Source organism: Oncorhynchus gorbuscha, linkage group LG10, assembly GCF_021184085.1.
Source record: "Oncorhynchus gorbuscha isolate QuinsamMale2020 ecotype Even-year linkage group LG10, OgorEven_v1.0, whole genome shotgun sequence".
Classification (NCBI taxonomy): domain Eukaryota; kingdom Metazoa; phylum Chordata; class Actinopteri; order Salmoniformes; family Salmonidae; genus Oncorhynchus; species Oncorhynchus gorbuscha.
The window spans coordinates 6246141-6271884 of NC_060182.1; the positions used below are offsets into that span (position 1 = coordinate 6246141).

A 25744-nucleotide genomic window follows, 5' to 3' on the forward strand; every position below is an offset into this window, starting at 1 on the left:
CATTTAGCAGACGCTCTTATCCAGAGCGACTTACAAATTGGATCTCTAGAGCATTGACTTATAGATGGAGTGTGATTTTGTAAAGAAATCCCAAATCTCAAATCTATCACACTCATTCCTGATCCATCTCTAGAGCATTGACTTATAGATTTACATTTAAGTCATTTAGCAGACGCTCTTATCCAGAGCGACTTACAAATTGGATCTCTAGAGCATTGACTTATAGATGGAGTGTGATTTTGTAAAGAAATCCCAAATCTCAAATCTATCACACTCATTCCTGATCCATCTCTAGAGCATTGACTTATAGATTTACATTTAAGTCATTTAGCAGACGCTCTTATCCAGAGCGACATACATAGATGGAATGTGATTTTGTAAAGAAATCCCAAATCTCAAATCTATCAAACTCATTCCTGATCCATCTCTAGAGCATTGACTTATAGATGGAGTGTGATTTTGTAAAGAAATCCCAAATCTCAAATCTATCAAACTCATTCCTGATCCATCTCTAGAGCATTGACTTATAGATGGAATGTGATTTTGTAAAGAAATCCCAAATCTCAAATCTATCAAACTCATTCCTGATCCATCTCTAGAGCATTGACTTATAGATGGAATGTGATTTTGTAAAGAAATCCCAAATCTCAAATCTATCAAACTCATTCCTGATCCATCTCTAGAGCATTGACTTATAGATGGAGTGTGATTTTGTAAAGAAATCTCAAATCTCAAATCTCAAAATGATCCAAAAGACTTATAGATGGAATTGAACTAAAGAAATCCAAATACAAACAACTCATGTCATAAATTGAAAATGGTTTTAAAGAAACAAATCTCAAATCTTAAATGAGATCCAATCTAGAGCATTGACTTATAGATGGAATGTGATTTTGTAAACAAATCCCAAATCTCAAAGGTCAAATATTTGATCCATGAGATGTTCAGATGGGTGGTTTGTAAAGAAATCTCAAATGAAAAAGACAGTTTGAACTAGTCCATACAAACAACATGTCATAAAGAAAATGGTTTTACAGGAAATTAAATGAGATAATTAACTCGGTAAACAAATACAACAAAGGTGAAATATTGACATGAGATGTTCAGCTTGGTGGTTTGGTCTGGTTACTACTGAGTAGACAAAACATTATGAACACCTGCTCTTTACACTGAGTGGACAAAACATTATGAACATCTGCTCTTTACACCGAGTAGACAAAACATTATCTACACCGAGTAGACAAAACATTATGAACACCTGCACTTTACACCGAGTGGACAAAACATTATGAACACCTGCTCTTTACACCGAGTGGACAAAACATTATGAACACCTGCACTTTACACGGAGTGGACAAAACATTATGAACACCTGCCGAGTAGACAAAACATTATGAACACCTGCTCTTTACACCGAGTGGACAAAACATTATGAACACCTGCACTTTACACGGAGTGGACAAAACATTATGAACATCTGCTCTTTACACCGAGTAGACAAAACATTATGAACACCTGCTCTTTACACCGAGTGGACAAAACATTATGAACACCTGCTCTTTACACCGAGTGGACAAAACATTATGAACACCTGCTCTTTACACCGAGTAGACAAAACATTATGAACACCTGCTCTTTACACTGAGTAGACAAAACATTAACTACACCGAGTTGACAAAACATTATGAACACCTGCACTTTACACGGAGTAGACAAAACATTATGAACACCTGCTCTTTTCACCAGACTGACCAGGTGAACGTTGTAGATGAAGGGGAGGATGTCTAAGCCTGGAGATGATTGAGACATGGATTGTGTACGTGTACCATTCAGAGGGTGAATGGGCAAGAAATAAGACTTTAACCACCTAAGGTCGATGTCCACACCCCCGTGGGAAAATGAATTAGCATAACAAAATACAAATATAACTTTAAAAAAAAACCTGTCAGTTTAAACTAGAGATGTTTTGTGTTGTTGCATCTTAATCCACCGTCGATGTAACACTTCCTGTGGTGAAAGGTGACAAAGCTAGAGCGGTGTTTGTCAGACCAGGAGACGTTGTAGAATAACAGTGAAGACATCAACACTAGGATATAACACATATGGAATCATGTAGTAACCAAAATAAAGTGCTATATCAAAAATATATTTTTATATTTTAGATTCTTCAAAGTAGCCACCCTTTGCCTTGATGACAGCTTTGCACACTCTTGGCATTCTCTCAACCAGCTTCATGAGGTCACCTGGAATGATTTTCAATTAACAGGTGTGCCTTGTTAAAAGTATATTTGTGGAATTTCTTTCCTTCTTAATGCGTTTGAGCCAATCAGTTGTGTTGTGACACGGTAGGGATGGTATACAGAAGACCAAGTCCATATTATGGCAAGAACAGCGCAAATAAGCGAAGAGAAACGATAGTCTATCATTACTTTAAGACTTTTTTCCGGTCAATCAATATGGAAAATGTCAAGAACTTTTCAAGCTTCTTTAGGTGCCAGAGTTACATCTGCTGCAGAGGAAAAGTTCATTAGAGTTAACTGCACCTCAGATTGCAGCCCAAATAAATGCTTCACAGAGTTCAAGTAACAGACACATCTCAACATCAACTGTTCAGAGGAGACTGCATGAATCAGGCCATCGTGGTCGAATTGCTGCAAAGAAACCACTACGAAAGGTCACCAATGATAAGAAGAGACTTGCTTGGGCCAAGAAACACAAGCAATGGACATTAGACTGGTGGAAATCTGTCCTTTGGGCTGATGAGTCCAAATTGGAGAGTTTTTGTTCCAACTGCTGTGTTTTTGTGAGACGCAGAGTAGGTGAATGGATGATCTTCGGATGTGTGGTTCCCACCGTGAAGCATGGAGGAGGTGGTGTGATGGGGTGGGGCTGCTTTGCTGGTGACACAGTCAGCGATTTATTTAGAATTCAAGGCACACTTAACCAGCATGGCTACAGCAATACACTATCCCATCTGGTTTTCATTTAGTGGGACTATCATTTGTTATTCAACAGGACAATGACCCAACATACCTTCAGACTGTGTAATGGCTATATGACCAAGAAGGAGAGTGATGGAGTGCTGCATCAGATGACCTGGCCTCCACAATACCCCGACCTCAACCAAACTGTTTGCGATGAGTTGGACCGCAGAGTGAAGGAAAAGCAGTCAACAAGTGCTCAGTATATGTGGAAACCTCTTCAAGACTGTTGGAAAAGCATTCCAGGTGAAGCTGGTTGAGAGAATGCCAAGAGTGTGCGAAGCCGTCATCAAGGAGGCTACCATGAAGAATATAAAATCTATTTTTAATTTGTTTAACACTTTTTTTAGTTACTACATGATTCCAAATGTGTTATTTCATAGTTTTGATGTCTTCACTATTATTCAACCATGTAGAAAATAGTAAAAATAAAGAAATCTCCTTGAATGAGGTGTAGCCAAACTTTGGACTGGTACTGTACATGTTTCCTGATCTTAGTATATCTCAGATATAAGTAGGCGCCAGGTTTGTGGAAAGAACTGCAACTCTGCTGAGGTTTTTCACGCTCAACAGTTTCCCGTGTATATGGAGAATGGTCCACCACCCAAAGGACATCCAGCCAATTTAACACAACTATGGGAAGCATTGGAGTCAACATGGGCCAGCATCCCTCTACAATGCTTTCGACACCATTCCCCGGTGATTTGAGGCTGTTCTGAGGGCAAAGGAACTCAATATTAGGAAGTTGTTCTTAATGTTTTGTACACTCAGTGTATACCAGTATTGTGTCTATAGATGGGAGCACTGGAATGGAGAGAAGGGATATGTAGTGCACTAATACTCTGGTCGAAGGTACTGCACTACATAGGGGAATAGGGTGTCGTTTGGGACACAGACAAGGATGATTTGTTTCTATCTGTGTGATTTGTTGGTTAATAAATCAACCAAATGTCATAAAAATATCACTCCACTTCATCTACACTGAACAAAAATATAAAACGCAACATGCAACAATTTAAAAGATTTTCACTGAGTTACAGTTCATATGAGGAAAATCAGTCAATTTAAATAAATGAATTAGGCCCTAATCTATGGATTTCACATGACTGGGAATACAGATATGCATCTGTGGATCAGAAAACCAGTCAGTATCTGGTGTGACCACCATTTGCCATGGGGCACTCTGTTCACAATGCCTCATCTCCTTCACATAGGAGTTGATCAGGCTGTTGATTGGTGGCCTGTGGAATGTTGTCCCACTCCTCTTCAATGGCTGTGTGAAGTTGCTGGATATTGGTGGGAACTGGAACACGCTGTCGTACACGTCGATCCAGAGCATCTTAAACATTTTAAATGGGTGGCAGCATGGAGGCCATAGAATAACTGGGAAATGTTCAGCTTCCAGAAATTGTGTACAGATCCTTGCGACATGAGGCTGTGTATTATCATGCTGAAACATGAGGCTGTGCATTATCATGCTGAAACATGAGGCTGTGCATTATCATGCTGAAACATGAGGCTGTGCATTATCATGCTGAAACATGATGGGGTGGCGGTGGATGAATGGCACGACAATGGGCCTCAGGATCTCGTCACGGTATCTCAGTGCATTAAAATTGCCACCAATAAAATGCAATTGTGTTCGTTGTCCGTAGTTAATGTCTGCCCTTATCATAACCCCTCCGCCACCATGAGGCACTCTGTTAACAACGTTGACATCAGCAAACCGCTCACCCACACAACGCCATACACTCTGTCTGCCATCTGCTCGGTACAGTTGAAACTGGGATTCATCTGTGAAGAGTACACTTCTCCAGCGTGCCAGTGGCCATCGAAGGTGAGCATTTGCCCATTGAAGTCGGTTACGACGCCGAACTGCAGTCAGGTCAAGGCTAACTAGATGAGCTTCCCTGACAAGGTTGAACTGCAGTCAGGTCAAGCCTAACTAGATGAGCTTCCCTGACAAGGTTGAACTGCAGTCAGGTCAAGGCTAACTAGATGAGCTTCCCTGACAAGGTTGAACTGCAGTCAGGTCAAGGCTAACTAGATGAGCTTCCCTGACAAGGTTGAACTGCAGTCAGGTCAAGGCTAACTAGATGAGCTTCCCTGACAAGGTTGAACTGCAGTCAGGTCAAGGCTAACTAGATGAGCTTCCCTGACAAGGTTGAACTGCAGTCAGGTCAAGGCTAACTAGATGAGCTTCCCTGACAAGGTTGAACTGCAGTCAGGTCAAGGCTAACTAGATGAGCTTCCCTGACAAGGTTGAACTGCAGTCAGGTCAAGGCTAACTAGATGAGCTTCCCTGACAAGGTTGAACTGCAGTCAGGTCAAGGCTAACTAGATGAGCTTCCCTGACAAGGTTGAACTGCAGTCAGGTCAAGGCTAACTAGATGAGCTTACCTGACAAGGTTGAACTGCAGTCAGGTCAAGGCTAACTAGATGAGCTTCCCTGACAAGGTTGACCAATTTGTAAGTCGCTCTGGATAAGAGCGTCTGCTAAATGACTTAAATGTAATGTAATGTAATGTAACTGCAGTCAGGTCAAGGCTAACTAGATGAGCTTCCCTGACAAGGTTGAACTACAGTCAGGTCAAGGCTAACTAGATGAGCTTCCCTGACAAAGTTGAACTGCAGTCAGGTCAAGGCTAACTAGATGAGCTTACCTGACAAGGTTGAACTGCAGTCAGGTCAAGGCTAACTAGATGAGCTTCCCTGACAAGGTTGAACTGCAGTCAGGTCAAGGCTAACTAGATGAGCTTCCCTGACAAGGTTGAACTGCAGTCAGGTCAAGGCTAACTAGATGAGCTTCCCTGACAAGGTTGAACTGCAGTCAGGTCAAGGTAGATGAGCTTCCCTGACAAGGTTGAACTGCAGTCAGGTCAAGGTAGATGAGCTTCCCTGACAAGGTTGAACTGCAGTCAGGTCAAGGCTAACTAGATGAGCTTCCCTGACAAGGTTGACCAATTTGTAAGTCGCTCTGGATAAGAGCGTCTGCTAAATGACTTAAATGTAATGTAATGTAATGTAACTGCAGTCAGGTCAAGGCTAACTAGATGAGCTTCCCTGACAAGGTTGAACTACAGTCAGGTCAAGGCTAACTAGATGAGCTTCCCTGACAAAGTTGAACTGCAGTCAGGTCAAGGCTAACTAGATGAGCTTACCTGACAAGGTTGAACTGCAGTCAGGTCAAGGCTAACTAGATGAGCTTCCCTGACAAGGTTGAACTGCAGTCAGGTCAAGGCTAACTAGATGAGCTTCCCTGACAAGGTTGAACTGCAGTCAGGTCAAGGCTAACTAGATGAGCTTCCCTGACAAGGTTGAACTGCAGTCAGGTCAAGGTAGATGAGCTTCCCTGACAAGGTTGAACTGCAGTCAGGTCAAGGTAGATGAGCTTCCCTGACAAGGTTGAACTGCAGTCAGGTCAAGGCTAACTAGATGAGCTTCCCTGACAAGGTTGACCAATTTGTAAGTCGCTCTGGATAAGAGCGTCTGCTAAATGACTTAAATGTAATGTAATGTAATGTAACTGCAGTCAGGTCAAGGCTAACTAGATGAGCTTCCCTGACAAGGTTGAACTGCAGTCAGGTCAAGGTAGATGAGCTTCCCTGACAAGGTTGAACTGCAGTCAGGTCAAGGCTAACTAGATGAGCTTCCCTGACAAGGTTGAACTGCAGTCAGGTCAAGGCTAACTAGATGAGCTTCCCTGACAAGGTTGAACTGCAGTCAGGTCAGGGCTAACTAGATGAGCTTCCCTGACAAAGTTGAACTGCAGTCAGGTCAAGGCTAACTAGATGAGCTTCCCTGACAAGGTTGAACTGCAGTCAGGTCAAGGTAGATGAGCTTCCCTGACAAGGTTGAACTGCAGTCAGGTCAAGGCTAACTAGATGAGCTTCCCTGACAAGGTTGAACTGCAGTCAGGTCAAGGTAGATGAGCTTCCCTGACAAGGTTGAACTGCAGTCAGGTCAAGGTAGATGAGCTTCCCTGACAAGGTTGAACTGCAGTCAGGTCAAGGCTAACTAGATGAGCTTCCCTGACAAGGTTGAACTGCAGTCAGGTCAAGGCTAACTAGATGAGCTTCCCTGACAAGGTTGAACTGCAGTCAGGTCAAGGCTAACTAGATGAGCTTCCCTGACAAGGTTGAACTGCAGTCAGGTCAAGGCTAACTAGATGAGCTTCCCTGACAAGGTTGAACTGCAGTCAGGTCAAGGCTAACTAGATGAGCTTCCCTGACAAGGTTGAACTGCAGTCAGGTCAAGGCTAACTAGATGAGCTTCCCTGACAAGGTTGAACTGCAGTCAGGTCAAGGCTAACTAGATGAGCTTACCTGACAAGGTTGAACTGCAGTCAGGTCAAGGCTAACTAGATGAGCTTCCCTGACAAGGTTGACCAATTTGTAAGTCGCTCTGGATAAGAGCGTCTGCTAAATGACTTAAATGTAATGTAATGTAATGTAACTGCAGTCAGGTCAAGGCTAACTAGATGAGCTTCCCTGACAAGGTTGAACTGCAGTCAGGTCAAGGCTAACTAGATGAGCTTCCCTGACAAAGTTGAACTGCAGTCAGGTCAAGGCTAACTAGATGAGCTTACCTGACAAGGTTGAACTGCAGTCAGGTCAAGGCTAACTAGATGAGCTTCCCTGACAAGGTTGAACTGCAGTCAGGTCAAGGCTAACTAGATGAGCTTCCCTGACAAGGTTGAACTGCAGTCAGGTCAAGGTAGATGAGCTTCCCTGACAAGGTTGAACTGCAGTCAGGTCAAGGTAGATGAGCTTCCCTGACAAGGTTGAACTGCAGTCAGGTCAAGGTAGATGAGCTTCCCTGACAAGGTTGAACTGCAGTCAGGTCAAGGCTAACTAGATGAGCTTCCCTGACAAGGTTGACCAATTTGTAAGTCGCTCTGGATAAGAGCGTCTGCTAAATGACTTAAATGTAATGTAATGTAATGTAACTGCAGTCAGGTCAAGGCTAACTAGATGAGCTTCCCTGACAAGGTTGAACTGCAGTCAGGTCAAGGTAGATGAGCTTCCCTGACAAGGTTGAACTGCAGTCAGGTCAAGGCTAACTAGATGAGCTTCCCTGACAAGGTTGAACTGCAGTCAGGTCAAGGCTAACTAGATGAGCTTCCCTGACAAGGTTGAACTGCAGTCTGGTCAGGGCTAACTAGATGAGCTTCCCTGACAAGGTTGAACTGCAGTCAGGTCAAGGTAGATGAGCTTCCCTGACAAGGTTGAACTGCAGTCAGGTCAAGGCTAACTAGATGAGCTTCCCTGACAAGGTTGAACTGCAGTCAGGTCAAGGTAGATGAGCTTCCCTGACAAGGTTGAACTGCAGTCAGGTCAAGGTAGATGAGCTTCCCTGACAAGGTTGAACTGCAATCAGGTCAAGGTAGATGAGCTTCTCTGACAAGGTTGAACTGCAGTCAGGTCAAGGTAGATGAGCTTCCCTGACAAGGTTGAACTGCAGTCAGGTCAAGGCCCTGGTGAGGAGATAGAGTAGATGAGCTTCCCTGACAAGGTTGCTCAAACCCACAGTTGTATCAGTTGTCCGGCTGGCTCGTCTCAGACTGATGGGGAAGAAGCCAGATGTGGAGGTCCTGGGCTGACGTGGTTCACACGTGGTCTGCGGTTGTGAGGCCGGTTGGACGTATTGGCAAATTCTCTAAAACGACGTTGGAGACGAGAAATTAACATTCAATTCTCTGGCAATAGCTTTAGTGGACAGTCCTGCAGTCAGCATGCCAATTGCACGGTCCCCTAAAACGTGGGTCATCTGTGATAGTGTTGTGTGACAAAACTGCACCTTTAAGACTTATCTTATCTTTAAGACTTATCCTATGTAAGGATCATGCTGTTTAATCAGTATCTTGATATGCCGCACCTGTCAGGTGGATGGACTATCTTGGAAAAGGAGAAATGCTCACTAACAGGGATGTAAACAAAATTCTGCACAAAATTTCTAGAGAAATAAGCTTTTTGTGCGTATAGAAAATGTCCAGATCTTTAATTTCAGCTTATGAAACATGGGACCAACACTTTATATGTTGCGTTTATATATTTTTGTTCAGTGTAAATGATCTGGAACTAAAAACTAAAGTATTCTGTAGTCTGACTTGGCAGTTCCCATAGAAGTCACAGTGACTGTATTTCACTGATTTAAGGTTTTCCCCCACAGTTCAGTTCTGTCCTGAGCTCAGTGTATCAGAGGGTTGAGAACATGGAGAAAAATAAAAAAAAGTGGTAAAACGGAAACAATCCCAGAATGCAGTGTTCATCATCCGCTGTATTCAGCATGGCAACCAACAGTCTCAATCGCTGGTTCTACTTTCCATAATCTTCTTCTACTTCCACGATCATCTAATGCAAATGTCCCAAGTCATCTCATATCTTCATCCCCCTTTACATGAGGCTCACGGTCCACCAGACACCTACACAAGAGGAAGAGAGAGAGGATAAAAGTGAACCATTATAAAAAAAAACACATCTATGACTGCATCCAATCTGTGCTGACATCACAATGAAGCACGTCCCCCTCATGAATCCAATCTGTGCTGACATCACAATGAAGCACGTCCCCCTCATGAATCCAATCTGTGCTGACATCACAATGAAGCAAGTCCCCCTCATGAATCCAATCTGTGCTGACATCACAATGAAGCACGTCCCCCTCATGAATCCAATCTGTGCTGACATCACAATGAAGCACGTCCCCTCATGAATCCAATCTGTGCTGACATCACAATGAAGCACGTCCCCCTCATGAATCCAATCTGTGCTGACATCACAATGAAGCACGCTCCCCTCATGAATCCAATCTGTGCTGACATCACAATGAAGCACGTCCCCCTCATGAATCCAATCTGTGCTGACATCACAATGAAGCACGTCCCCCTCATGAATCCAATCTGTGCTGACATCACAATGAAGCACGTCCCCCTCATGAATCCAATCTGTGCTGACATCACAATGAAGCACGCTCCCCTCATGAATCCAATCTGTGCTGACATCACAATGAAGCACGTCCCCCTCATGAATCCAATCTGTGCTGACATCACAATGAAGCACGCTCCCCTCATGAATCCAATCTGTGCTGACATCACAATGAAGCACGCCCCCCTCATGAATCCAATCTGTGCTGACATCACAATGAAGCACGCTCCCCTCATGAATCCAATCTGTGCTGACATCACAATGAAGCACGCTCCCCTCATGAATCCAATCTGTGCTGACATCACAATGAAGCACGCCCCCCTCATGAATCCAATCTGTGCTGACATCACAATGAAGCACGTCCCCCTCATGAATCCAATCTGTGCTGACATCACAATGAAGCACGTCCCCCTCATGAATCCAATCTGTGCTGACATCACAATGAAGCACGCCCCCCTCATGAATTGCTTCATTACAACACCTACACATGCTGCCACTGAATCAAACAATCAAGAGGACAATGAATCTGTAACATACAGTCATCTTGGCATTCTGCAGACTATCCAGTCCTTTCAGATATTCCCCAAATGCCCCAAAAATAAAATAAAAAGCTTCTGCAGCCTTAACCAATAACAGGTGTATATCTACAGTGATTCAGTATGTACAAAGTTCAAAAGGTCACTAACCTGAAGTTCCCCGTCACCTCCTTAGAGGCCAAACCCAAACAGTTCACAGCAAGGACATGTTAGAGTCCTCATGGTTGTGGTTTCACTCCTCCGCTAGCCTTTCTGTGGGTTCAATCCCCCCCGCTAGCCTTTCTGTGGGTTCAATCCCCCCCGCTAGCCTTTCTGTGGGTTCAATCCCCCCCGCTAGCCTTTCTGTGGGTTCAATCCCCCGCTAGCCTTTCTGTGGGTTCAATCCCCCGCTAGCCTTTCTATGGGTTCAATCCCCACCACTAGCCTTTCTGTGGGTTCAATCCCCCCGCTAGCCTTTCTGTGGGTTCAATCCCCCCGCTAGCCTTTCTGTGGGTTCAATCCCCCGCTAGCCTTTCCCCGCTAGCCTTTCTGTGGGTTCAATCCCCCCGCTAGCCTTTCTGTGGGTTCAATCCCCTGCTAGCCTTTCTATGGGTTCAATACCACTAGCCTTTCTATGGGTTCAATCCCCACCACTAGCCTTTCTGTGGGTTCAATCCCCCCGCTAGCCTTTCTGTGGGTTCAATCCCCCGCTAGCCTTTCTGTGGGTTCAATCCCCCCAGTCCGCTAGCCTTTCTGTGGGTTCAATCCCCCGCTAGCCTTTCTGTGGGTTCAATCCCCCCCGCCCTTTCTGTGGGTTCAATCCCCCGCTAGCCTTTCTGTGGGTTCAAGCTAGCCTTTCTGTGGGTTCAATCCCCCCCGCTAGCTTTCTTTCTATGGGTTCAATCCCCCCCGCTAGCCTTTCTGTGGGTTCAATCACTCACTAGCCTTTCTATGGGTTCAAAAGTTTCGCTATGGGTTCAATCCCCCGCTAGCCTTTCTGTGGGTTCAATCCCCCCGCTAGCCTTTCTGTGGGTTCAATCCCGCAGCCTTTCTTGGGTTCAATCCCCCCTTTCATGGGCTAGCCTTTCTGTGGGTTCAAGCCTTTCTATGGGTTCCCCCGCTAGCCTTTCTATGGGTTCAATCCCCACCACTAGCCTTTCTGTGGGTTCAATCCCCCCCGCTAGCCTTTCTATGGGTTCAATCCCCCCACTAGCCTTTCTATGGGTTCAATCCCACCACTAGCCTTTCTATGGGTTAATTCCCCACCACTAGCCTTTCTATGGGTTCATTGCCCACCACTAGCCTTTCTATGGGTTCAATCCCCCCCGCTAGCCTTTCTGTGGGTTCAATCCCCCCGCTAGCCTTTCTGTGGGTTCAATCCCCCCGCTAGCCTTTCTGTGGGTTCAATCCCCCGCTAGCCTTTCTGTGGGTTCAATCCCCCGCTAGCCTTTCTGTGGGTTCAATCCCCGCTAGCCTTTCTATGGGTTCAATCCCCCGCTAGCCTTTCTATGGGTTCAATCCCCCCGCTAGCCTTTCTATGGGTTCAATCCTTTCCAACCACTAGCCTTTCTAGCCTTTCTGGGTTCAATCCCCCGCTAGCCTTTCTATGGGTTCAATCCCCCCCGCTAGCCTTTCTGTGGGTTCAATCCCCCGCTAGCCTTTCTGTGGGTTCAATCCCCACCAGCCTTTCTATGGGTTCAATTAGCCTTTCTGTGGGTTCAATCCCTCACTAGCCTTTCTATGGGTTCAATCCCCCCGGGTTCAATGGGTTCAATCCCCCACTAGCCTTTCTATGGGTTCAATCCCCCCGCTAGCCTTTCTATGGGTTCAATCCCCCCTTTCGTTCAAGCCTTTCTATGGGTTCAATCCCCCGCTAGCCTTTCAGGGTAGCCTTGCTAAATGGGTTCAATCCCCCCGCTAGCCTTTCTATGGGTTCAATCCCCCCACTAGCCTTTCTTCTAGTAGGGTTCAAGAACTAGCCTTTCTATGGGTTCAATCCCACCACTAGCCTTTCTATGGGTTCAATCCCCCCGCTAGCCTTTCTGTGGGTTCAACCCCCCCACTAGTTGTTCCCAACTAGCCTTTCTATGGGTTCAATGCCCACCACTAGCCTTTCTATGGGTTCAATCCCCCGCTAGCCTTTCTATGGGTTCAATCCCCACCACTAGCCTTTCTATGGGTTCAATCCCCCGCTAGCCTTTCTATGGGTTCAATCTAGCCTTTCTATGGGTTCAATCCCCCGCTAGCCTTTCTCCCCGCTAGCCTTTCTGTGGGTTCAATCCCCCCACTAGCCTTTCTATGGGTTCAATCCCCCCACTAGCCTTTCTATGGGTTCAATCCCCCGCTAGCCTTTCTATGGGTTCAATCCCCCCCGCTAGCCTTTCTATGGGTTCAATCCCCCCCTGGGGCGGCAGGGTAGCCTAGTGCTAAATGACTTAAATGTAAATGTAAATGTAGTGGTTAGAACGTTGGACTAGTAACCGGAAGGTTGCAAGTTCAAATCCCCGAGCTGACAAGATCTGTCGTTCTGCCCCCTGAACAGGCAGTTAACCCAATGTTCCTAGGCCGTCATTGAAAATAAGAATTTGTTCTTAACTGACTTGCCTAGTAAAATAAAGGTAAAATAAAAATACATGAGGGTGGAATTCCACAAGTCAAAGGTCACTGACCTAAAGATTCCTGCTCCCCCTCAGTAGAGTCCACACTCCTTGAGGTTGATCTACAGGACAGGTAGGTGCTAGGGGGTAAGGGTTGATTATGGTACTGACCTGAAGATCCCTGGTCCCCCCTCAGTAGAGTCCACACTCCTTGAGGTTGATCTACAGGACAGGTAGGTGCTAGGGGGTAAGGGTTGATATGGTACTGACCTGAAGATCCCTGGTCCCCCCTCAGTAGAGTCCACACTCCTTGAGGTTGATCTACAGGACAGGTAGGTGCTAGGGGGTAAGGGTTGATTTGGTACTGACCTGAAGATCCCTGGTCCCCCCTCAGTAGAGTCCACACTCCTTGAGGTTGATCTACAGGACAGGTAGGTGCTAGGGGTAAGGGTTGATTTGGTACTGACCTGAAGATCCCTGGTCCCCCCTCAGTAGAGTCCACACTCCTTGAGGTTGATCTTGATGATGACATCTGTGACGGCGTCAAACACGAACTGGACGTTCTTGGTGTCGGTGGCGCAGGTGAAGTGGGTGTAGATCTCTTTAGTGTCCTTTCTCCTGTTCAGATCCTCAAACTGACACTGGATGTAGGCTGCTGCTTCCTCATATGTACTGGCTCCTGTAGTAATAATAATAGTGCATTATGGGTACTGTAGTACACTGGATGTAGGCTGCTGCTTCCTCATATGTACTGGCTCCTGTAGTAATAATAATAGTGCATTATGGGTAATACTGGATGTAGGCTGCTGCTTCCTCATATGTACTGGCTCCTGTAATAATAATAGTGCATTATGGGTACTGTAGTATACTGGATGTAGGCTGCTGCTTCCTCATATGTACTGGCTCCTGTAGATAGGCTGCTGCTTCCTCATATGTACTGATAATAGTGCAGTATACTGGATGTACTGCTTCCTCATATGTACTGGCTCCTGTAGTAATGATTAATAGTGCATTATGGGTACACTGGATGTAGGCTGCTGCTTCCTCATATGTACTGGCTCCTGTAGTAATAATAATAGTGCATTATGGGTACTGTAGTATACTGGATGTAGGCTGCTGCTTCCTCATATGTACTGGCTCCTGTAGTAATAATAATAGTGCATTATGGGTACTGTGCATTATGGGTACTGTAGTACACTGGATGTAGGCTGCTGCTTCCTCATATGTACTGGCTCCTGTAGTAATGATAATAGTGCATTATGGGTACTGTAGTATACTGGATGTAGGCTGCTGCTTCCTCATATGTACTGGCTCCTGTAGTAATAATAATAGTACATTATGGGTATTGTAGTATACTGGATGTAGGCTGCTGCTTCCTCATATGTACTGGCTCCTGTAGTAATGATAATAGTGCATTATGGGTACTGTAGTATACTGGATGTAGGCTGCAGCCTCCTCATATTAAGCTCCATACTAACTACTTAGGTAAACATATGAATTATCTGTTGCACAACGTTCGGCGCAGGTGTTGGTAACTGGCTCGCCATACACCTGCGCAGGTAATTCACATATGTTTACCCAAGTCGTTCGATGGTTTGTCATGAAATGTATTAGATAGACATGCTTCTAATATCTGTACATTATTGACCCGTGACTGACAATTTTGGTAAATAGTATGGTCTACAGCTTATCATGCGGTATTCTATCTCAGGCAAGCAGAACCTTGAGACTAAATATCCTATGTTATTGGATCTCTCCTATTGGCACTATAGCAGAGCACATTGGCCATATCCCCGGTTATCCCCAGTGACTGGAACGTTTTGTTTTTTTAGCACAATAATTTTGTCCTTCAGGCTAGATGGACGTCATAGCCTACATCTTCCCTTTTCATAGGCCGCAAAAAATACAGCTTCCTCAAGCTTGAAACCCACGCACCGCCTATGACTCCTTGTATTATATATAGCAGATCATTTATTTTAAGACTGGTCGCAGAGACGATGTCAACGGATATCGGTAGTAGAAAAGCCAAAGCAAAACTTCTGAGAAGTTCCCCAAAAAAGCCAACCGTATAAAGATGCTTGCTTTAGTTGTCCAGGTAACCATGGAACCAATGGAATCGTCCCAAGAGAGGAAACACAACAGGTTCCAATAGCTTTTTCAATACTGCCTTTGTGCTTTAAAAAATAAAAGTACAAACTAGTTGAATCAGGAACAACTGAAACACTTCCAAGTATTTCACATCAAGTATGTGTGTGTGTGTGTGTGTGTGTGTGTGTGTGTGTGTGTGTGTGTGTGTGTGTGTGTGTGTGTGTGTGTGTGTGTGTGTGTGTGTGTGTGTGTGTGTGTGTGTGTGTATTCTTCACATGCGCACAGGCGTGTGTGTGTGTTACAGTTGAAGTCAGAAGTTTACACACACCTTAGCCAAATGCATTTAAACTCAGTTTTTCACAATTCCTGACATCTAATCCTAAAAAACATTCCCAAGTCTTAGGTCAGTTAGGAACTACTTTATATTAACAATGTGAAATGTCAGAATAATAATAGTAGTAGAGAGAATTTATTTCAGCTTTTATTTATTTCATTACACTCCCAGTGGGTCAGAAGTTTACATACACTCAATTAGTATTTGGTAGCATTGCCTTTAAAATGTTTAACTTGGGTCAAACACTTCGGGTAGCCTTCCACAAGCTTCCCACAATAAGTTGGGTGAATTTTGGCCCATTCCTCCTGACAGAGCTGGTGTAACTGAGTCAGGTTTGAAGGCCTCCTTGCTCAAACATGCCTTTTCAGTTCTGCCCACAAATTTTCTATAGGATTGAGGTCAGGACTTTGTGCTGGCCACTACAATACCTTGACTTTGTTGTCTTTAAGCCATTTTGCCACAACTTCGGAAGTATGCTTGGGGTCATTGTCCATTTGGAAGACCCATTTGTGACCAAGCTTTAACTTCCTGACTGATGTCTTGAGATGTTGCTTCAATATATCCACATAATTTTCCGACCTCATGATGCCATCGATTTTGTGAAGTGCACCAGTCCCTCCTGTAGCAAAGCACCCCCACAACATGATGCTGCCACCCCCACAACATGATGCTGCCACCCCCACAACATGATGCTGCCACCCCCTTGCTTCACGGTTGGGATGGTGTTCTTCTGCTTGCATCCCTCCCCCTTTTTCCTCCAAACATAACGATGGTCATTATGGCCAAACAATTCTATTTTTGTTTCATCAGACCAGAGGACATTTCTCCAAAAAGTACAATGTTTGTCCCCATGTGCAGTTGCAAACTGTAGTCTGGCTTTTTTATGGCGGTTTTGGAGCAGTGGCTTCTTCCTTGCTGAGTGGCCTTTCAGGTTATTTCTTTTACCTTTATTTAACCTTTATTTAACCTTTATTTAACCAGGCAAGTCAGTTAAGAACAAATTAATATTTACAATGACGGCCTAGGAACAGTGGGTTAACTGCCTGTTCAGGGGCAGAACGACAGATTTTGTACCTTGTCAGCTCGGGGATTTGAACTTGCAACCTTTCGGTTACTAGTCCAACGCTCTAACCACTAGGCTACCCTGCCGCCTCGATATAGGACTCGTATTACTGTGGATATAGATACTTTTTTTTACCTGTTTCCTCCAGCATTTTCACAAGGTGCTGTTGTTCTGTGATTGATTCACACCAAAGTACGTTCATCTCTAGGAGACAGAACGCGTCTCCTTCCTGTGAGGTATGATGGCTGTGTGGTCCCATGGTGTTTATACTTGCATGCTATTGTTTGTACAGGTGAGCGTGGTACCTTCAGGCGTTTGTGGAGGTCTTCAAACTTGTGGAGGTCTACACATTTTTTACTGAGGTATTTGGCTGATTTCTTTAGATTTTCCCATGATGTCAAGCAAAGAGGCACTGAGGTTAAAGGTAGGCCTTGAAATACATCCACAGGTACACCTCTAATTAACTCAAATTATGTTAATTAACCTATCAGAAGCTTCTAAAGCCATGAAATCATTTTCTGGAGTTTTCCAAGCTGTTTAAAGTCAACTTAGTGTATGTAAACCTTCTGACCCACTGGAATTGTGATACAATGAATTATAAGTGAAATAATCTGTCTGTAAACAGTTGTTGTTTGTGGAGTTGTTGAAAAACAAGTTTTAATGACTCCAACGTAAGTGTATGTAAACCTCCGACTTCAACTGTACTTGTAGCATGTTTATCACCCACCTGCGTACTCAGGGTAACAGATGGTGAGTGGACTCCTGGCGATCTTCTCCTCAAACAGATCCTTCTTGTTGAGGAAGAGGATGATGGAGGTGTCTGTGAACCACTTGTTGTTGCAGATGGAGTCAAAGAGTTTCATGCTCTCATGCATCCGGTTCTATAGAGGAGACCCGGAAACACAGTGTGGAATCAGTACAGGATAACAGTAGAGCTGGGCGATATGGACATAAAAGTCATGCTCTCATGCATCCGGTTCTATAGAGGAGACCCGGAAACACAGTGTGGAATCAGTACAGGATAACAGTAGAGCTGGGCGATATGGACATAAAAGTCATGCTCTCATGCATCCGGTTCTATAGAGGAGACCCGGAAACACAGTGTGGAATCAGTACAGGATAACAGTAGAGCTGGGCGATATGGACATAAAAGTCATGCTCTCATGCATCCGGTTCTATAGAGGAGACCCGGAAACACAGTGTGGAATCAGTACAGGATAACAGTAGAGCTGGGCGATATGGACATAAAAGTCATGCTCTCATGCATCCGGTTCTATAGAGGAGACCCGGAAACACAGTGTGGAATCAGTACAGGATAACAGTAGAGCTGGGCGATATGGACATAAAAGTCATGCTCTCATGCATCCGGTTCTATAGAGGAGACCCGGAAACACAGTGTGGAATCAGTACAGGATAACAGTAGAGCTGGGCGATATGGACATAAAAGTCATGAATCTCTCATGCATCCGGTTCTATAGAGGAGACCCGGAAACACAGTGTGGAATCAGTACAGGATAACAGTAGAGCTGGGCGATATGGACATAAAAGTCATGCTCTCATGCATCCGGTTCTATAGAGGAGACCCGGAAACACAGTGTGGAATCAGTACAGGATAACAGTAGAGCTGGGCGATATGGACATAAAAGTCATGCTCTCATGCATCCGGTTCTATAGAGGAGACCCGGAAACACAGTGTGGAATCAGTACAGGATAACAGTAGAGCTGGGCGATATGGACATAAAAGTCATGCTCTCATGCATCCGGTTCTATAGAGGAGACCCGGAAACACAGTGTGGAATCAGTACAGGATAACAGTAGAGCTGGGCGATATGGACATAAAAGTCATGCTCTCATGCATCCGGTTCTATAGAGGAGACCCGGAAACACAGTGTGGAATCAGTACAGGATAACAGTAGAGCTGGGCGATATGGACATAAAAGTCATGTCGTGATAAACTATTTAGCTTGATAACAATAAATACAACAACAACAGAAAAATGTAGTCGTCTTCCAGCGCCAAGTCAGACAACTGAGATGGCAGCCTTTGATTAAAAAAGTTATCTATTTGACATTTCCAGAGAACGGATGGTTCATATACTTTGATATGCAACCTGTCAAAATAGGATCCAGAATGATCAGATTTATTTTGGGCTTTTCAGAGAATTTGCCGACATCTTCACGCATATTGACTTGGAATTGTCTATAACATTCACCATCTGAGGAAGTGGGAGCTCAAATCCCTTTCTAACAATAAATAATGATGTTGTTGTTACAGTACCTGCAGAAAGTATTCATACCCCGAGACTTATTCCACATCTGGTTGTGTTACAGCCTGAATTCAAAATATTATTTACACACAATACCCGACAAATTGAAAACATGTTTAGACATTTTGGCTAATGTATTTCAAATGAAATTCAGAAATATCTCATTTATACTAAACAAAACTATAAACACAACAAGGGCCCCAAAGCGTTGGTCCCATGTTTCATGAGCTGAATTAAAAAAAGAGCTCAGAAATTTTCCATACGCACAAAAAGCCTATTTCTCTCAAATTTTTGCCACAAATTGGTTTAGTGAGCATTTCTCCTTGCCAAGCTAATCCATCCACCTGCCAGGTGTGGCATATCAGGTAGCGGATTAAACAGCATGATCATTGCACAGGTGCACCTTGTGCTGGGGACAATAAAAGGCCACTCTAAAACGTGCAGTTTTGTCACACAACGCTACAGATGTCTCAAGTTTTGCGAGAGAGTGCAATTGGCATGTTGACTGCAGGAATGTCCAACAGAACTGTTGCCATAGAATTGAATGTTTATTTCTCTACCATAAGCCGCCACCAACGTTGTTTTAGAGAATTTGTCAGTATGTTTCAACTGGCCTCACAACCCAGTCTAGGGGGGGGGGTATTTCTGTCTGTAATAAAGCCCTTTTGTGAGGAAAACCTCATTCTGATTGGTTGGGCCTGGCTCCCTAGTGGCTACGCTCCTGCGATAGATCAGGGCCTAATTTATTTAAATGGACTGATTTGCAAACATTTTTTAAAACATGTTTTCGCTTCCTGCAGATTTTGTTTTTTAATCCATTTTGAATTCAGGCTGTAACAACAAAATGTGGAAAAAGTCAAGGGGTATGAATACTTTCTGAAGGCAACGTACTCACAGAAAGCTGTGACTCTCCTATCTGTAACTACAACATTAGTTGTATTTTGAGCAATGGTCATATGCTTGTGCTTTCAGAATGCATCTCTCCCTCTGTGCTCACAGTGGGGAGAGAGGTGAGAGTGGCTCGCACCTCTTCCTCAACTCCTCTCCCTCAACTCCTCTCAACTCCTCTACACCTCTACACCTCTACACCTCTCAACTCCTCTACACCTCTCAACTCCTCTACACCTCTCAACTCCTCTACACCTCTACACCTCTCAACTCCTCTACACCTCTACTCCTCTCAACTCCTCTACACCTCTCAACTCCTCTACACCTCTCAACTCCTCTACACCTCTACACCTCAACTCCTCTACACCTCAACTCACCTCTCAACCTCCTCTCAACACACCTCCTACACCTCAACACCTCTCAACACCTCTCAACTCAACTCTCTCAACTCCACCTCTCAACTCCTCTACACCTCTCAACACCTCTCTACACCTCTCAACTCCTCTCTACACCTCTCAACTCCTCTCAACTCCTCTACACCTCTCAACTCCTCTACACCTCTCAACTCCTCTACACCTCTCAACTCCTCTACACCTCTCAACTCCTCTCAACTCCTCTACACCTCTCAACTCCTCTCAACTCCTCTACACCTCTCAACTCCTCTACACCTCTCAACTCCTCTACCTCTCTCAACTCCTCTACACCTCTCAACTCTTCTACACCTCTCAACTCCTCTACACCTCTCAACTCCTCTACACCTCTCAACTCCTCTACACCTCTCAACTCCTCTACACCTCTCAACTCCTCTACACCTCTCAACTCCTCTACTCCTCTACACCTCTCAACTCCTCTCAACACCTCTCAACTCCTACACCTCTCAACACCTCTCAACTCCTCTCAACTCCTCTCAACTCCCTCTACACCTCTCAACTCCTCTACACCTCTCAACTCCTCTCAACTCCTCTCAACACCTCTCAACTCCTCTACACCTCTCAACTCCTCTACACCTCTCAACTCCTCTACACCTCTCAACTCCTCACACACCTCTCAACTCCTCTCAACTCCTCTACACCTCTCAACTCCTCTACACCTCTCAACTCCTCTCAACTCCTCTACCTCTCACCTCTCAACTCCTCTACACCTCTCAACTCTCTACACCTCTCAACTCCTCTCCTCTCTACACCTCTCAACTCCCTCTACACCTCTCTACACCTCTCAACTCCTCTACACCTCTCTACACCTCTCAACTCCTCTCCACTCCTCTACACCTCTCCACTCCTCTACACCTCTCAACTCCTCTACACCTCTCAACACCTCTCAACTCCTCTACACCTCTCAACTCCTCTACACCTCTCAACTCTCAACTCCTCTACACCTCTCAACTCCTCTACACCTCTCAACTCCTCTCAACTCTCTACACCTCTCAACTACACCTCTCAACTCCTCTACACCTCTCAACTCCTCTACACCTCTCACCTCTCAACTCCTCTACACCTCTCAACTCCTCTACACCTCTCAACTCCCCTCTACACCTCTCACTCTCTCAACTCCCTCTACACCTCTCCTCTCAACTCAACCCTCTACACCTCTCAACTCCTCTACACCTCTCATCTCCTCTACACCTCTCATCTCCTCTACACCTCAACACGTCTCCTCTACACCTCAACACGTCTCCTCCAGACTTAACTGAAGACCCCTCTCCCTCTCTCCACCCCTCCCTGCTCTCCCTCCTCACCATCTCTTTGTCCTCTGCCAGCAGCAGGTCATAATCGCTGAGCTCCACACAGAAGATAATGGCCGTCACACTCTCCCCCAGCACCCCTCACCCACTCGGCACCCCTCCCTGCTCTCCTTCCTCTCTCCTCACCATCTCTTCGTCCTCTGCCAGCACCAGGTCATAGTCACTGAGCGCCACACAGAAGATAATAGATGTCACGCCCTCAAAGCAGTGGATCCACTTCTTCCAGGGGGCAGGTGACTCAGCAGGGGAGGGGCAGGTGACTCATCTCAGAACAGGATAAGGGGGAGGTGACTCAGCAGGGTGAGGGGGAGGTGACTCAGCAGGACAGGGGGGGGACCAGGCCCACGTCAAACATCCTAGGGGAAAACAAAGGGAAACAGGATAAGGGGGAGGTGACTCAGCAGGGTGAGGGGGAGGTGACTCAGCAGGACAAGGGGGAGGTGACTAAGGTGCAGGACAGCAGGGGGAGGGGAGGTGACTCAGCAGGGGGGGAGGGAGCTGACTCAGCAGGGGGAGGGGCAGGGGGCAGGTGACTCAGCAGGGGGAGGGGGGGGGAGCTGACTCAGCAGGGGGGAGCTGACTCAGCAGAAGGTGAGCTGACTCAGCAGGGTAAGGAGGAGGTGACTCAGCAGGGTAAGGAGGAGGTGACTCAGCAGGGTAAGGGGGAGGTGACTCATCAGGGTAGCAGGGGGGAGGTGACTCATCAGGGTAGGAGGAGGTGGAGGGTGACTCAGCAGGGGAGGGGGAGGTGACTCAGCAGGGGGAGGGGGCAGGTGACTCAGCAGGGGGAGGGGCAGGTGACTCAGCAGGGTTAGGGGGAGGTGACTCAGCAGGGTTAGGGGCAGTGATTAGTGATTAGTGATCATTAGTGATTTAGTTTAGCTTGTGTCTGTCTGTCTGTCTGTCTGTCTGTCTGTCTGTCTGTCTGTCTGTCTGTCTGTCTGTCTGTCTGTCTGTCTGTCTGTGTGTCTGTCTGTGTGTGTCTGTGTGTCTGTGTGTCTGTGTGTGTGTGTGTGTGTCAACGCCAGGTGTCGTCGTTGTCTAAACAAATGAATCAATTAAGAATGATTATTGAATCCATCTATTTAATTAATTATGTTGACAATATACCAAATCACCTGTCCCCATCACCTGCGAAATAGTTGTTTGCCTCATTAGGCTCTGGCTTGGCACTGAGCTGACTATTCTCAAATAACTAAGATCTGTCTCAATCAAAATGGTGTGTGTAGCTATCGGTAGGTATAAAGACTTGAAACAGCGCTCCTTGAATGTGTGTGTGTGTGTGTGTGTGTGTGAGGATAGCAGCGGGTGTACTGACTTGAAGTAGAGCTCCTTGAAGGTAAAGTGTGTCTCCACGATGCCAGTAGTCTTGACTCTGGTCCTCAGCACATCTTGCTGGGTGGGGACATAACTCTGTTGGGCAATACGGTCCAGGTCATTCAGATAACTGAGGGAGGAGAGACAACGAGAAACAGGTCAGGAGAGAGAGAGACAGACAGGCCAGGAGAGAGAGAGAGCGACAGACAGGTCAGGGAGAGAGAGACAGACAGGTCAGAGAGACAGACAGGTCAGGAGAGAGAGAGAGAGAGACAGACAGGTCAGGAGAGAGAGAGAGACAGACAGGTCAGGAGAGAGAGAGAGACAGACAGGTCAGGAGAGAGAGAGAGACAGACAGGTCAGGAGAGAGAGAGACAGACAGGTCAGGAGAGAGAGAGAGACAGACAGGTCAGGAGAGAGAGAGAGAGAGACAGACAGGTCAGACAGAGAGAGAGAGAGACAGACAGGTCAGGAGAGAGAGAGACAGACAGGTCAGGAGAGAGAGAGACAGACAGGTCAGGAGAGAGAAAGACAGACAGGTCAGGGAGAGAGAAAGACAGACAGGTCAGGAGAGAGAGACAGACACAGACAGGTCAGGAGAGAGAGAGACAGACAGGTCAGGGAGAGAGAGACAGACAGGTCAGGAGAGAGAGAGACAGACAGGTCAGGAGAGAGAGAGACAGACAGACAGGTCAGGCGAGAGAGACAGACAGGTCAGGAGAGAGAGAGACAGACAGGTCAGGAGAGAGAGAGAGAGAGAGAGACAGACAGGTCAGAGAGAGAGAGAGACAGACAGGTCAGAGAGAGAGAGAGACAGACAGGTCAGGAGAGAGAGACAGACAGGTCAGGAGAGAGAGACAGACAGGTCAGGAGAGAGAGACAGACAGGTCAGAGAGAGAGACAGACAGGTCACGAGAGAGAGAGACAGACAGGTCACGAGAGAGAGAGACAGACAGGTCACGAGAGAGAGAGACAGAGAGAGAGACAGACAGGTCACGAGAGAGAGAGACAGAGGTCAGAGAGAGAGAGAGACAGACAGGTCACAGAGAGAGAGAGACAGACAGGTCACGAGAGAGAGAGACAGACAGGTCACGAGAGAGAGAGACAGACAGGTCAGGAGAGAGAGAGAGACAGACAGGTCAGGAGAGAGAGAGACAGACAGGTCAGGAGAGAGAGAGACAGACAGGTCAGGAGAGAGAGAGACAGACAGGTCAGGAGAGAGAGAGACAGACAGGTCAGGAGAGAGAGAGACAGACAGGTCACGAGAGAGAGAGACAGACAGGTCACGAGAGAGAGAGACAGACAGGTCAGGAGAGAGAGAGACAGACAGGTCAGGAGAGAGAAAGACAGACAGGTCAGGAGAGAGACAGACACAGACACAGACAGGTCAGGAGAGAGAGAGAGACAGATGGGTCAGGAGAGAGAGACAGACAGGTCAGGAGAGAGAGAGAGACAGACAGGTCAGGAGAGAGAGAGAGACAGACAGGTCAGGAGAGAGAGAGACAGACAGGTCAGGAGAGAGAGAGACAGACAGGTCAGGAGAGAGAGAGACAGACAGGTCAGGAGAGAGAAAGACAGACAGGTCAGGAGAGAGACAGACACAGACAGGTCAGGAGAGAGAGAGACAGACACAGACAGGTCAGGAGAGAGAGAGACAGACAGGTCAGGAGAGAGAGAGACAGACAGGTCAGGAGAGAGAGAGAGACAGACAGGTCAGGAGAGAGAGAGAGAGACAGACAGGTCAGGAGAGAGAGAGAGAGACAGACAGGTCAGGAGAGAGAGAGAGAGACAGACAGGTCAGAGACAGAGAGAGAGAGAGACAGACAGGTCAGGAGAGAGAGAGCCAGACAGGTCAGGAGAGAGAGAGCCAGACAGGTCAGGAGAGAGAGAGCCAGACAGGTCACGAGAGAGAGAGCCAGACAGGTCACGAGAGAGAGAGCCAGACAGGTCACGAGAGAGAGAGCCAGACAGGTCACGAGAGAGAGAGCCAGACAGGTCACGAGAGAGAGAGCCAGACAGGTCACGAGAGAGAGAGACAGACAGTCACAGAGAGACAGTCAGGTCGAGAGAGAGAGCCAGACAGGTCACGAGAGAGAGAGACAGACAGGTCACGAGAGAGAGAGACAGACAGGTCACGAGAGAGAGAGACAGACAGGTCACGAGAGAGAGAGACAGACAGGTCACGAGAGAGAGAGACAGACAGGTCACGAGAGAGACAGAGCCAGACAGGTCACAGGAGAGAGAGAGCCAGACAGGTCACGAGAGAGAGAGCCAGTCACGAGAGAGAGAACACAGGTCACGAGAGAGAGAGCCAGACAGGTCACGAGAGAGAGAGCCAGACAGGTCACGAGAGAGAGAGCCAGACAGGTCACGAGAGAGAGAGCCAGACAGGTCACGAGAGAGAGAGCCAGACAGGTCACGAGAGAGAGAGCCAGACAGGTCACGAGAGAGAGAGAGCCAGACAGGTCACGAGAGAGAGAGCCAGACAGGTCACGAGAGAGAGAGCCAGACAGGTCACGAGAGAGAGAGCCAGACAGGTCACGAGAGAGAGAGCCAGACAGGTCACGAGAGAGAGAGCCAGACAGGTCACGAGAGAGAGAGACAGACAGGTCACGAGAGAGAGAGACAGACAGGTCACGAGAGAGAGAGACAGACAGGTCACGAGAGAGAGAGACAGACAGGTCACGAGAGAGAGAGACAGACAGGTCACGAGAGAGAGAGACAGACAGGTCACGAGAGAGAGAGACAGACAGGTCACGAGAGAGAGAGACAGACAGGTCACGAGAGAGAGAGACAGACAGGTCACGAGAGAGAGAGACAGACAGGTCAGAGAGAGAGACAGACAGGTCACGAGAGAGAGAGACAGACAGGTCACGAGAGAGAGAGACAGACAGGTCACGAGAGAGAGAGACAGACAGGTCACGAGAGAGAGAGACAGACAGGTCACGAGAGAGAGAGACAGACAGGTCACGAGAGAGAGAGACAGACAGGTCACGAGAGAGAGAGACAGACAGGTCACGAGAGAGAG

General features: G+C 46.6%; 1 protein-coding gene across 1 annotated transcript in view; it reads right to left on the reverse strand.

Moving 5' to 3' along the window:
* Nucleotides 1-8959: 8959 nt before the first annotated feature.
* Nucleotides 8960-25744, reverse strand: part of LOC124044985 (guanine nucleotide-binding protein G(i) subunit alpha-3-like) — a 68560-nt gene continuing 51775 nt past the window's right edge. The window contains exons 5-10 of the mRNA XM_046364190.1: nucleotides 22718-22846; nucleotides 21737-21755; nucleotides 21526-21636; nucleotides 17232-17385; nucleotides 13487-13698; nucleotides 8960-9405 (exon numbers count right to left, since the gene is read on the reverse strand). Of these exons, the coding sequence (XP_046220146.1) occupies nucleotides 13508-13698; nucleotides 17232-17385; nucleotides 21526-21636; nucleotides 21737-21755; nucleotides 22718-22846 (604 nt within the window). The 3' untranslated portion in view covers nucleotides 8960-9405; nucleotides 13487-13507. The remainder of the gene's footprint in view (nucleotides 9406-13486; nucleotides 13699-17231; nucleotides 17386-21525; nucleotides 21637-21736; nucleotides 21756-22717; nucleotides 22847-25744) is intronic.